At 39.1% G+C, this 14,675-nt stretch overlaps 1 protein-coding gene and 1 long non-coding RNA gene across 7 annotated transcripts in view; one reads left to right on the forward strand and one right to left on the reverse strand.

Annotated features, from left to right (window-relative positions):
• The window catches only part of LOC142497430 (uncharacterized), a 52,941-nt gene that overhangs the window by 34,513 nt on the left and 3,753 nt on the right, over nucleotides 1-14,675 (forward strand). For 4 of the 6 annotated variants that reach the window (XM_075605208.1, XM_075605206.1, XM_075605209.1 and 1 more), the window contains 9 exons: nucleotides 28-1,087; nucleotides 3,282-3,371; nucleotides 3,860-4,089; nucleotides 5,858-6,929; nucleotides 9,409-9,498; nucleotides 10,414-10,506; nucleotides 12,557-12,643; nucleotides 13,034-13,144; nucleotides 14,137-14,378. In XM_075605208.1, the coding sequence (XP_075461323.1) occupies nucleotides 28-1,087; nucleotides 3,282-3,371; nucleotides 3,860-4,089; nucleotides 5,858-6,929; nucleotides 9,409-9,498; nucleotides 10,414-10,506; nucleotides 12,557-12,643; nucleotides 13,034-13,144; nucleotides 14,137-14,378 (3,075 nt within the window). Of the gene's footprint in view, nucleotides 1-27; nucleotides 1,088-3,281; nucleotides 3,372-3,859; nucleotides 4,090-5,857; nucleotides 6,930-9,408; nucleotides 9,499-10,413; nucleotides 10,551-12,556; nucleotides 12,644-13,033; nucleotides 13,145-14,136; nucleotides 14,379-14,675 lie in introns of those variants that run through there. The other 2 variants (XM_075605210.1, XM_075605211.1) reach the window with 2 other exon arrangements.
• LOC142497433 (uncharacterized) overlaps nucleotides 1-14,675 on the reverse strand; it is a 40,683-nt gene that overhangs the window by 2,308 nt on the left and 23,700 nt on the right. The gene's annotated exons all lie outside the window — the stretch shown is intronic.

Here is a 14,675-nt window from a genome sequence, read left to right on the forward strand (position 1 = left end):
ATGTTTCTTTATTTTATATCATTTCAGTAATACCATGCCTACTTTGTGTCCTGCTTCCATTACCCTGCAATTTTCTATGGAAAAGAATTGCCTGGTAGTTACACAGGCACAACTAGAGCACAACCACAGAACATCTCACCAGAGATTTGCTGCTCTTTTCAAATACTCTAGCCTGACTTCTTATAACCACCTCTCTTCACTGGTCAGCGGCATTGCTGGGAAGTTCATCACACTGCAAGATCTAAAAATGCTGCTGGCCTGGAAGCAGTTCTTCCAGACTACTGTGCTGGATCTTCTCAAATTACTGAGGGCGTTGATCTCTGCGGATCCTGTGGCCAAAGTGAAGTTGGCAATTTTCCCAGAAACTCTGCAACTGGAGAGTGTGTTCATCATGACATCTCAAATGAGATGCTTTCTAGATAGCTTTCCTCCTGCAATGTTTCTTGGCAAGCCTTTGGCTGTCAATGAGAACTATGACTTGTACACTGCAATGTGTGAGGATAATGAGAAAAAGACCAAGGAATGTGCTTACTTCATCACCCAGAAGGGGAGCCCTGCACCATTCTCCTGCATAGTGGTGTCCCTTATTCAGAGTATCCCTGATGTAAAGGCTTGCTTAAAGGATATGCTGCTGCAAATAGATATGAAAGAGCTTAATCTAGTACGTGATCTTCTGCCCTCTTGCTGTGTGCGCATGAGTCAAACACATGCCCTCAATGCTTTATACCAGCATGTGAAACAAGGTGATCCAACAACACAAGAGAAGCTGAAAGGGTTGATGTACAGTTTGGTGAACTGCTGCTCCCCTGACCTCTATAATAACTACTTTACGGAGCTTGAGGCCTCTTCTCCTGATAATTTCCTCCAATACTTTCTCCAGACTTGGCACAGCTGTAAAAAAGACTGGTGTCATGGAATGAAAGAAGGGCATTTCCTTGAGTGTGCAGCACGGCAGGAAGAGGAGTTGCGCTCTCTAGAGAGTTTTCCAAGCTCACCAGCGTCCTGCATCCAAGCCCTGATAAAACTGATGGTGCCTCATGAAGATGACGATGAACCAATGGATATTTCAGATGCTTATAATGAACAGGTATTATAGTAAATGTGGCTTACTTTATCTTTAGTATTAGTTGAAGGCAAAATAACAACCCCTTATAAAACATATCTGTATACATTTAATTTATACAAGCATTGGATGAGATGAGGCGGTGCAGCTGCCTTGCGAAAAAGATGCAGAGCGTTTTTTTTTTTAGTTATCACAGGTAAGTGCAAAAAGCTTTAATGACACATCACAGCAAACAATCCACTCTTACGCGTTTCGCACGGGAGAACGCGCTTTATCAAAGGTACTCTTGGATAAAGCGCGGTCTCCCGTGCGAAACGCGTAAGAGTGGATTGTTTGCTGTGATGCGTCATTAAAGCTTTTTGCACTTACCTATGATCAAAAAACAAAACCCGCTCTGCATCTTTTTCGCAAGGCAGCTGCACCGCCTCATCTCATCCAATTTCTGCTACTCACCTCGGTAGGAGTATGCCGATACTGCCACTGTTTGTCGTCCACGCCCAAACAGTGAGTTTATTTTGGTTATTGTTGGTCCTGCTCATACAAGACTTGCCTCATGCCAGAGGCTATTGGGGGAACCGGACCACTGTTACACATTGTGGCTACGCGGGACACTCGTTACACTGTTGTGATTCAGGAATATTACGTTCATTTATTTACCAAGTTTGGTGAATAAAGAAAACACAACGCCAACTTCTAAATACAAACAGTGACTAAATATTCTGCTGCTGGATTGTGGGGGGGGGGGGAGTGATTCAAATCCTTCCAAAAAGTAATATAAAAAGGAATACCAGCGCATGGGTTAAATATGTGCCCTAATGTGCAAAAACACTGTGTTTAAACCTATAAAACACACAACTATCCTATATACAGTGCAAAATATATCCAATCTCTGAAAAGTGCACTTACATAAACAAATGTCCAAGTGAAAATGTCCCACAAAGTAAGTCCACTTTGGAGAAAGTATCCACAGGTTAACTTGATCCAGATGATAGATGTATATCTTCACACTTGTTCCAAAACGAGCTATACAGCAGTGCATTGGTGCATAGCTTGCCAGCTCCTGTTGTCTTTGTTAGGCAGATCTTCCTTCACTCGTCCTCTTGATTTCCTTGCAAGGGGGGTTTTCCACTGGCCTCTCTATCATCACTGAGGAAGGCATTGCCGAAACGCGTCTGTGTTTTGGGCACTAACAGCCACCATAGGTGTCTGAGAGCAGAGCTTATTCCTCACACAGTCCTCACGCAGCTGTTGGAACCTGGTCACGTGCGCTCGTGCATGTCTGGAGCAGGAGAGGAGACGCAGCCTGCTGGAAGCAGAGAGGCTGGTGGAAAAACCCCCTGCAAGGAAATCAACAGAGGACGAGTGAAGGAAGATCTACCTAACAAAGACAACAGGAGCTGGCAAGCTATGCACTAATGCACCGCTGTATAGCTTGTTTTGGAACAAGTGTGAAGATATACATCTATCATCTGGATCAAGTTAACCTGTGGATACCTTCTCCAAAGTGGAATTACTTTGCAGGACATTTTCACTTGGACATTTGTTTATGTAAGTGCACTTTTCACAGAGATTGGATATATTTTGCACTGTATATAGGATAGTTGTGTGTTTTATAGGTTTAAACACATAGTGTTTTTACACATTAGGGCACATATTTAACCCACACGCTGGTATTCCTTTTTCCTTTGTAATTTACCAAGTTTGGCATGCACTGAGAAGCGCCACTAGGGGACGTGAGACTCATTCTTTCTAATTTATTCTATTATTCTATTTATTATTTCTAATTTCGCAATGATATTTAGCTGTAAGTCCTGTGCCACTATCAAAAGAAAGATTCCACCATGACAATCAACTCTGGGAGAGAATAAAAACATGTTTATTTGTATCTATGAGATCTGCATTAACAACATGAAAAGTGTTTTGTGTGCTTTTCAAACAGTGGAGTGAGAGGGATAATAGTGAGTTCCTCCAGTAAAAATGTAGATCACCATTTTTAAACTTTATTACCCCAACAATATTTTGTGAATGAATAAGTGACAAAACAATGAAGTGTTTAATAGATCAGAAACATATTTGGTACAGTATAACTGCAAATCATTCATAAAAACATCAAGGTTATGATGAGACACTAAATTTAAAATCTAGATGTGTAATTATATTTACAATGTTTTCCTTTGTATCACTGATCTCTATTTATAGTTAATCTGTTTTTCTGCAGACTACAGAACTTCCTACAAGCCCGAGAGACACCACAAAATCGTCTTCCACTTCACCAATATGTTGGTCTGATACCACAATCAAGGAAGAGGTAATGGATTCCATTTTAAAATGGTGTACTTGGCATTTGCTTATATTTAAATATCTTTAGTTCATGTGCTGTTAGTAAACATTTTACTTGATAAGATGAACCACGCGGACGGGTGTAGTTTTTTCTGGCCAATGTAGTACTCTTGATCATTCTTTTAACTATTAATTATAAGGAACCACATATGTAAAATGTTATTGGTTGACACTGCCGACTGTTTGCTGCCTTGCCTTTAAGGCAACAGATTGGTTGTCCATAAAATACATTTCGGATCAAGGCAGAACTTTTGCATTTTGCAGATGTGTGAAGAAACCATAAGCTCAGAGGGAAAAGAGGGTAATGGCGATGGGTATAAAGACTGTGTTGAAGTGGAAAGGGAATCTGCAAACAGAAATGATTAGGTAGACTTTGACTCCACCTGACTTTGTAAAAATGTTGCAGGCAAACAATTTTTCTTATTAAAGCTATTGTGTGTGTGATTTCATCCTTAGAGTGTTGGCAAGTCTTCAGATCTTAAAGGAATGCTTTTCCAAAGCTGGACTGAGTTTTGTGAATTTTTCGACCACTGGTGCGAAGAAAATAAAACACTATATAAAATTGCCAAAGCAACCCACTTAAAGAATGTGAAAGAAGAAACTCATTTGAGACATTTCAGCTACGAACTGGTTGTACTTGTGTGCAAGGCCACCGAAGACTGGCCCCAACAAAGACGCACATTAGGGTAAATGTAGTTTCCTGTTAAGATTTTGACCCTCTCTTCTTTCTATCTATCCTTAACCCATTTGAACGTTTAGCCCTTTTAAAATCCTTTGACATACCACTTGCATGCTTGCTTCGATTCCAACATATATTTAAATCTCCCTTTTTCTTCCATTTAATTATACACCAATATCTGTCGGCTGCAACAATTCCTTGATCAAAGATGTAATCATGTCTCTTATACTAAAAAATTACCTCTATAAACTACAAAGGTCTCTCCTATCTCTTTTTTTTCCCCCATTTACCTAAACTCTTGAAAGCGGCCATTCACTCAAGTGACTCCCTTGCTGTCTGCACCTCATGTCTTTTTCTCTGTGGAGTTGAACAAAATAGGTATGTTCAACTCCACAAAGACCTCTGATCGTTCTACAGATTCAATGTTGTCGACTTATCAACTCTTTCATCTGTCCTAATTTTATACTTCATCTGTATGCTGCAGACAGTAGTTGATCACTTTGTTTTACATTCTTTTTTTTGTTTTGGCCTCTATAGGTTTCACTGTTTCTAATCCTTCATAGCTCACATCTAATCTCCATAGTGTGCTTTCACATTTCTTGACACAACTCAATCTAAAAAAACAAGACTTCTCCATTCTGGTTTATTTAATATATTTATTACTACTTGTGTCTTCTTGTTACCTTTCTTACTCATCCCACTAACACAGTATACAACCTTGTTTTTAAGTGTAAATGTCTCCACACATATAATATCTGTGCCATTACGTTTCTTCTCTTTAAGTCGCTCATGATTTAAACATTGTAAAAAATAGGTTAGACAGCACATCAATCTTTAGTTTGAGCTAGAGGTTGTAAAAGTATATTAATGGTGAATGTGATATGAGGACTACCCAACTGGGCCCAAATAACCTTGTGTAAAGATATGGAGTCCTAGCACTCAAAGATCACAATAAACAGATGTTTTTATAATTCATCATCTTTGTGTATTTGACTTCAAGCAAGGATAAAAATAAAAAAAAACATTTCAAGGACAACTGGTACAACATGAGAATATTGTCACTTGAACTGAGGAATGATTAATGTAGTACACCATAGACTAGCTGTGAGACAGGTTTATGTGAGGTAATAATCCCTTATGCAGAGGATCAGTGGTCTGTACAGAGCTCTAATTTAAACAGTATTGCACAACTGAATTAATCGAATCATACCCTTATATTTCATTTTGATTACCCATAATCCTCCCTGTAATTCATTACTGACTGGTCTATCTAAGCACAGCCTTTCTTTTCAACCTCTTCATAATTCTGCTGACAGTCTAAAATCTTTAGATGCCAAAATTCATGCACACGCTCCTACTTCGCTCAACTTTCCTGACTGGCTACTTTAAGTAAAGTATCTTCTTCTTAAATTATTTTTCCTTATTCTGCAATCCATCAAGGCAACTTTCTACCATTTCTCTCGTCTGCCTATCCCTATTTAGTCACTCAAATCACAACGCCTTACATTTGTCCAAACTCCTATACCATGCATATGCCTTTCTGTTTTTGTTTTTTTATCAAACAAGCTAAGGGTTGCTTTCAATCGTACCCTAGTCACCTTTTTGACTCTATTTTAATTTTCAGAAGCCTTTAAAGATTCACCTTTTCAACAGTTGTTTCCTCTCCTTGTTTGTTTGGAGTCTCCTACTCTTGTTCTTTATTTATAACTGCCTACTATTATACCTTAATGTGTACTAATGTTTGTATGCTTTTTTTCCCACTGTATTTCCATCAGCCCAGTGCCTTCCTCCTGCCCTGCTTCCATTACCCTACAGTTTTCTGCAGAGAACAACTGCCTGGTTATAAGCCAGGCACAGCTTCAGCATAACCACATACTGGACCCACAGAAATTTCGTGCTTACTTCAGGTACTGCAGCCTGACATCCAGGCCTCGCTTTGCTGCATTGACCAGTAGTATTTCCATCCGTTTTGCCACCTTACATCATCTTAGGAAGCTGCTGAACTGGAGCAAGGTTCTGGAGCCCGATCTACTGGATGTTCTTAAAGAACTGGAGGTATTGCTCTCAGAGGACCCCATGGCCAAGCTGAAGTTGGAATTTTGCCCTGAAACATTGAGCTTGAAAAGTGTGTTCATCATGACATCTCAAACAAGGCATTTACTTGAAAATTTTCCATCCATGCTTTTCTTGGGACAATCACTAACTCTCAATGACAACTTTGAACTGTACACAGTGTTGTGCGAGGACGACGAGAGCAAGGGCAGAGAGGGTGCTTACTTTATCACGCGAAAGGAGAGCATTACACCAATCCTGTACATGGTTGTTTCCCTTATTCAAAGCATTCCTGAGATAAAGGAGCATATTGAAGGTATGGTGCTGCAAGTAGATCTGAAGGAGCTTGACCTAATTCAGGATCTGCTCCCCTCCTGTTGTGTGCGTATGAGTCAAACACATGCCCTGGATACCATATGCTGCCAGTTGAAAGAAGAGGACCCAGCCACGCAGGAGACGTTGAAGAGCCTAATTTACAATTTAGTCCACTGCCGCACACCTTCCCTTTACAATTCCTACTTCAAAGAGCTGGTAATTGCCTCTCCTGAGCACTTTTTCCAATATTTTTTGAATACTTGGCACATACGTAAGGAGGACTGGGTGGAAAGCTGGGGCCACAGGATGAAGGACGGGCACTTCTTAGAGTTTTCAGCCTTGCAAGCAAATGAGCTGCGGTCTATGTTGAGCTTTCCTAGCTCTCTAGCTTCTTGCATCAAAGTCTTGTTAAAAGTGATGGAGTCTGGCGAGAAGCATGCATCACAGAATAATAATAGCCCTCCAGATAACAAGAAACAGGTACCGGAAAGGAAGAAATATTCATAATTTATCAAGTGTTGTGAACTCCGCTTTCTGAAAAACTGTTGCAGTTCCTATGATGGCAATAGCATGGTTATCATGCTACACAACAGTCTCTTGTTTACATTTATCCACTGTGTATATTCTGTATATTATAGTCTTCTATTTATTGCACCCTATATTAAATTGGCATTCAAAACCTATATCTCATGCATTACAAGCCATACATTGTCAGCTACATGTAATATGTATTCTTTTGAGAGTTGAATTGTAGTCAAAATCATTGTCGTGAAGGATCTAATTGTATTTCCATGAAAATTTTTAATTTGTAACCTGATTACCAGCACGGGTGCAAGTATCAAAAGTAATTGATGTAAAAAAAAGTGTGTGTGTGTGTGTGTGTGTGTGTGTGTGTGTATATATATATATATATATATATATATATATATATATATATATATATATAGCAGAAAATAGCCGTGATAGTGCAGAATAAATGAGTTCTTCAGTATTCAGTGATGCCTTTTTTTATTGGACTAACAAATTATGTCATAGGACAAGCTTTAGAGAGTTATCCTCTCTTCTTCAGGTCAAGCAATACTGATATACAAAGGGTTCAATAACTAAAACAGTGTGGAAAGAGGGAAAAAACAAACAGATATTTACTGTAGATAAGGTAGGGTGTTAAGTGTTTGAAGCCAGGGTACAGTGTCAAAGAAAGGTGGGGAGGAGGAGGGATACTGGGGGGGAGAGAAAGTGTGGATAAGAATAGAGGCAAGCAGGATAATTACAAGCAATTTTGATAGGGTGTGAGAAAACCCATGTCCGCATTAAGTCCTTTGGTTTTGGTGTCAAAGAGTCTTATCATTCTGAGTTCAAATGTTTTCCGTTCTTGGGTGCTTTTAAACATTCCATTGAAGATTTTGATTTTTAGATCATTTATGGAATGATCTGGTTGTGAGAAGTGATGTCCCACAGGTGAGCAGTATCTTCCTTCTTCATGATGGAGTAGAGTGTCTGTGCATATTCATTCTTCCTTGTAGTTTTTGGCTGGTTTCCCCAATGTAGCAACCTTGGTCACATTTGTTGCACTGAATCATATACACTAAATTCCTGGATGTGCAGCTGTATGATCCTTTAAAATTGAATGTTCTATGGTTGTGACTGGCTGTGGGATCCTGGCAAATATGTTTGCAGAGTTTGCAGCGTTTGTTGCTGCACGGTTTTGTGCCATTATCCATGTCTTTAAAATCGTTGTGAAGTTTTCTGCTGACTAATTTCTGTTTGAGGTTTGGTGGTTGCCGGAATGCAAGAATGGGAGGTTTGGGAAAGATTTCTTTTAATGTCGCATCCTCCGTCAGCATGGGTTGCAGACCTTTGATTATTTTTCGTATACCCTATAGGGTATGGTTGTATGTGGTCACTAGTGGTATGCGTGTGGTAGGTTCTTTCTGTCTGTATTGTAGCAGGTGTTCTCGTAGGGCTTTTATTGCAGATGTAATAGTTTTGGCAATGGTCTTTGGTTTGTATCCCTTCTGTCTGAACGATTCGGTCAGGGTTGTGAGATGCTTGTTTCTGTCTTCAGTGTCAGAGCATATGCGGTGGTATCTTATAGCCTGGCTGTGTATGATACCTTGTTTGGTATGAGTGGGATGGAAGCTGGAGTTGTGGAGGTAACTGCATCTGTCAGTAGGTTTCTTGTATACAGATGTGTGTAGTTTGCCATCTTTCAGTGTTACTGTAGTATCTAGAAAGCTTACTACGTTTGCCGAATAATCCATTTTGAGTTTAATTGATGGATGGAATGAGTTCAGGGACTCGTGGAATTGTTTTAGATTTTCTTCACCCTCTGTCCATATTATAAACAGGTCATCAATGTATCTGTAGTATTTGTAGGGTTTGTGGAGGCATGTAGTTAGGAATCTTTGTTCAAGATTTGCCATGAAAAGATTGGCATATTGCGGTGCCATCTTGATCTTGAACAAAGATTCCTAACTACATGCCTCCACAAACCCTACAAATACTACAGATACATTGATGACCTATTTATAATATGGACAGAGGGTGAAAAAACCTACAACAATTCCACGAGTCCCTGAACTCATTCCATCCATCAATTAAACTCAAAATGGATTATTCGGCAAACGTAGTAAACTTTCCCTCTCTCCACACTGTTTTAGCCATTGAACCCTTTGTATATCAGTATTGCTTGACCTAAAGAAGAGGATAACTCTCGAAAGCTTGTCCTATGACATAATTTGTTAGTCCAATAAAAAGGGTATCACCGAATACTGAAGAACTCGTTTATTCTGCACTATATATATATATATATATATATTTATATATATTTTGCACATATTTTGATTTTGAAAAGTCCAAACTAAAGTTGGCACATCATGAAAACCAAAACATTTATAAGGAAGGTACTTCAGTTCCAGTATTTCATCAGTATTGCATCTTTCCTTCTGTTCCTCTACAGTGTGTTGTACTACCCTTAAAGGAAAGGGACGATGTGATGTCATGTTCACTTTCGGAAGCATCATCATTATGTTCCACAATCAAGAATGAGGCAAGTGTCATTTACAGTTCACACTGACTTTGAAAAAGTAAAGTGGGGTTTGGCACCTGTGTATGAGGTGGCTAAATCTTTCTTCCCATGCAGTTCGGGGAAAACCTCAAGGCCATCAAAAATTGAACAGTTATCTGTTCTGGACTTGTACTGTGATGTTTGTCACATTATAGAAGAATTCCACTCGAGCCACCTCAATTTTTACAGGATAGGAATCTGGGCATCTTCCAGAGCGGACCTGCTGAACCTGAAGGACACCCCAGGTTTCGGAGATACTGGTGTAGTTACCAGTATCACTACCTGGTTTTTAAAGTGGATTTTAATGACCATCTAATAGGAAATCACAACTGCTGATGTTGCAGCTTTCTATTGGTCTCTGATTTGGCAGACATATTTTTTTTTGCCCCTCTGAGTAAGATTTAAATTTGTTAAATATCTCTTGAACTGGGTTAGTAAAAAGAGTAGAAGTAATCGCTCCTTGAAAAGCTTCCCACCTCTCATGACATGAGTTGCGCATAACGGGATAGCAAAATCTGTGCTGTACAATCTAGGCTGCCGGAAGTTGATTCAGAGAATCAACAGAGCAATAAAAACAAATGATTGGTGAAATGGAGAAGTTGTAGTTGCTGGTATATAAAAAATAAAAAAAAATGATGATTTTGCGACCTCTGTTATTGGTGAATATTCCTTAAGATTAAAATATCCCAGTGCAGTTCAATTTCTTCAGCAGTGTGTTTTCACTTTGTTTTCTTTTCCACATAGTTTTAAGCTGGCTTTTTCATTTATATTCTTATGTATTGTCCTACCAAGTTACTCATGATCTATTTTACCCATACAGACAAAAAAGTTGGTAGACAGCCTAACAATGGTAATACTGAATCTCCAGTAATGTTTCTTGTGATATTCCTTGTTCAGGATGAAAAACGAGACCCAAACAATGCAAGCGAAGACGGAGACATGTCTCCTGTACTTGCTACAACGTTGGCAGCTGAATACATTAAAATGGAGGTAAATCTCGCGCTTTCTAGCACTGCCAATGAGTCCTTCAGCAGGTAATATGATGTCAGTTCAGTGTTTAGTTTGATAGAACAAATACAATTCATATTAAAATCACTGCACCTGTTTGCCCAGTTCATACAGAGGATCCATACGTTTTGTTATTGTATTGTGTATATATAATATATTGTATATACTGTATTGCAGATAGGATTTTGTAAATATGAGAATTTATGACGGACATAATGAAATAAAATGATTAATCCGTTTCTTACTTTGTGCAGTGAGTTATTGACATAAGGATACTAATTAACAATAATTTCATAAAGTTTTGCCACAATGCAACTGCCTGTACCCACAAACGGTATGAATTACTTTTTTACTCATTTGAAGATGAGCAGAGTTGAGTTTTCCAGTCTACTGTTTCCCCACCATTTTCTTCCCTTCTCTCCCCCCACCCCCCCACTTTCTATCTTCCACCATTCCTTTCTCTCTCCCCCCATCTTTCATTTAATACCTTATGAGGTCAATTATTTTGCCTCTCCTTCAGCATTCTTGCTTTCTCTTCACATGTCAATTGACACCCTCTTTCTTTCTTTCTTCGTCTGCTTTCTGTCTAAACTTTATAGCTTTCTGACTCCATATCTGCCACCACGCTATGTGCATTATGATGTCACCGATTGGCTATATCACACAGAGGGGTAGACAAATAATTGTACAATATAGAGAGATTGTTTAACACGTTATTGTCTGCCACTCATTTTGAGCAGTTGTATATATGTTTATGTATCTCCTATTGTGACTGTTTCCTATAATCTTTGTGTTTACTTGTAATGTACATTTTAGGCTTCCCTGCTGTTTGTTTTTACAATCGGTGTACTTTGCAAATGCATTAAAGGTGCATTCCTACTAACACTTTTTTTTGTTGTTTTTAAATAGGTTTGAAGCAAGGGGTTTCCAGAGCTGAACAGTGTTAATTTCTGACCGGGGACCCCCTGCTTCTCAAGATACTTACCTCGGTATAGGCTGCCGGTAGCTCTGCACAGTTTAAATGTCCCACGTCACGTTGGCCAATAGGAAGCTGTAAGGGATGACATATGGGCTTTCTTATTGGCCCACAGTACGTGGGACATTTAAAGCCACCATATTGATATCACCATCTGGGCTGCTACCGGCAACCCCTTCCGAGGTAAGTATCTCGGGAAGCAGGGAATACCCGGAGCGGAAATGAACGCGGTTGTCTCCGGAGATCCCCTGCTTCCAACCTAATTAAAATAAGTGTCGCCAGGAGTGCCTCTTTAAAGGAGAAATCCAAGCCTGAATGTTTTGGCAATTTTTTTATTTAGGATTGAAGCAGAGGGTCTTCGGAGCTGAGCCCCATTAATTTCAGTTCCCTGGATACCTCAAAGTAGGTGGCGGTAGCCACTCCAGCTGACAAGTAAGGCTTTAAAGTTTAAAGCTCGCGCGTCACATGGGCCAATAGGAAGCCGCACAGATGACGTCACGGCTTCCTATTGGCCCGCAGGACACAATGTTTGAACAGCAGCTATTACGTGATTCCTGGCAACCGTGGAGAGCACCTAATTCTGCGATATCTACGGAAGTAGGGGGTCCCCGGAGCTGAAATTAATGGGGTTCAGATCTGAGAAGTCTGCTTCAACCCTATATTAAAATTCATAGACTTTGATTGCCTCTTTAAGGCATCCAGAAAATCTATCACCTGACCTGCACTTGTTCAACTACCAGGAACCTACGTTTCCCTCCCCACCTGTTTCCGAGATATTAAAAAGAAACAAAAAAAACAATATGGCCATCAGTATCACTCGGTGAGAAATCTGCTTTATCAGAGTGCGGCTGACCCCATAGTATTCTTGTTCAGTGAATACCATTTTGAATATTTTGGAACCAGGGGATTTTTTTTTGTCATTTAACAATCAAAGATCAGCACCCCTAATTCATGTAACCAAAATGAAAATGAGCAGCACTTATTGATGTTTTAGGAAGTGCTTTTATTATGTGCTCAACCATTTACCCTAGGTGATCTGTTCTTTCTGACTTGCAGAGTGAGGTTCAGCTACAAAATCACACCATTCCTGACAGCGATATCTGTTCTGTTACTATAGGACTTCCGGATGTCATTAAACAGGAGGTAATTTCCCTCTCTCTTTGCCAGCAGAGATTTATATAGGGAAATATTTTTTAACACTAATAAATTGTTTGAGGGTGCTACGTACTATAATAGGATTTCTTGTTGTTTAAACAAATAATTAAATGATTCACGGTGCTACTAGTAAGTGACTTGCCTATGCCACTAAGGTACATGTAGTAGTAAAAAATATGATACTATTTGGTACAGTTCAATGAAAGGCAATGTTTCTATTCAATTAGAACATGTTATTTAAGTAAAATATTTTCTAGAGTTAACCTAATACTTGTGAATGGCAAATTGTATCAGTTATTTCTGGAAGGAAAATAATATATAACATTTATTGCCTTCTGTTTTGATCACACAAACCAAGTATTCTCTCGTTATCCCAAGGTACTAGACAGTCTTACAAATGGAACAAACAGCATTGTACCACAAACGCCTGAAAACTCCATAACCTCATCGTCTGTTCCTCTGGATATCGCTGTTCCACTCCTCGAGGAGGTAAATCCCCTTTTCAAAAAATGGGCATGGAGGGAAGCGATAATGGAGGCACACAAGAGCACCTACTCATCGCTACTTGGTCATAGTAAACAAAAAGCCCTTACATATCCAACTCTGCGTTGTCACATTCACCGAAAACATGATAAATGAAAGAATATTACTGTTGGATTTTATTTTTGAGCAGGGAGGAAAATGTTTATGCCTTATACTCCAGACCAGATTAAGGAAGGAAATTACGTAGTTTAAATTGTTTTAATACGTTTATTTTCTGTGAGCCAAGTGGAACTGTACATTTAATTGTGTGTAAATGATCCTCAAAGGTGGTATTACCTTGAGGAAAAGAATGCTTTTTGTTTGGAATCATACAGACACACAGTAAGTGTGCATTATAATTCATTGAACTATTACAGTCTGGATTTGTATTTGAATGTGCTCACAGGTGGTATTTGTATTTGCTGTATGGTGGAGGGTTTTTGTCACTTTTTTATCCATCATAACCTATTTTATGTGTGGTTGAAACCTCTTGCAGCTTCACATTGCAAAGCCAGTATAACCAGCCTCACACTGAGACCCAAAAGGTCAAAACATCTGTCTGTGAGTAGTTTTACTGGCTATGCACTTTAACCCAGGCTGTGCTGAAAAATCTGTGAAATACGGCAGGCAGAAGCTTATAGGGGGTCCATGTTAAAATGGACATGAAGCAAAAGGTGACACTGTGTGCTCATTTGCATGACATTTCAAAGTCTCCCTGGTTGCAGTGTAAGCATTGTATGATAAGATATAATGGCGAAAGGCAGCTGTGAATGTGCTAACAAGTGGTATTTTTATTTACTGTACGGTAGAGGTTTTTTGTCACTTTTGTTACCTACCATAACTTATTTAATGTATCCGCCTTAAACTTAGGCTTTTACCATTTTCACAATGAGTAAGGCTCCATGTGGAGTAAATTGGTAATCTGCATGCACTGGAAACATCACCATTTCTTTTTTCAGAAACCTTTCGACCGCTTACAAGGACGGGAGTTTTTGAGCTGGATTGAGTTTAGAAATTTTTTTGACCGATGGTGTCAAAGGAACATGGCCCTGTATAAAATAAGATGCTACAGGCCGCTGTGCAGAGCAGACCCTTTCATACCACCTACTGCTAAGATGATAGCAATGTTAAAGTACAGCTTCATACAGTTGGTGTGCAAATATTCCGTTGTCGCCCAGTGTTTCAGGAGCCCAATTGATGGGTATGTAGGACTGTTATTTATAAGGGGGTTAGGAATTAAGTGGGTTACGTCTTGAGATGTGCACTTGAACCTGTGTTTTGATTCTAACGGGAAAAAGTGAATATGATTATTTTATTTATTTATTTTAAATCCTATGTAATCTGGAGCCTTTTTTTGCTTCCTATTTAAATGTTTATGGAATTTATAATCAAATGATTATGGAATTTATAATCATGATTATAAAGATAATGATAAAAAGTTGTTTATGTAACTAGATATCATATGTATACACTGGTATAGACAGGTGATATTGTGGTA

Source organism: Ascaphus truei, chromosome 6 (genome assembly GCF_040206685.1).
Source record: "Ascaphus truei isolate aAscTru1 chromosome 6, aAscTru1.hap1, whole genome shotgun sequence".
Classification (NCBI taxonomy): Eukaryota; Metazoa; Chordata; class Amphibia; order Anura; family Ascaphidae; genus Ascaphus; species Ascaphus truei.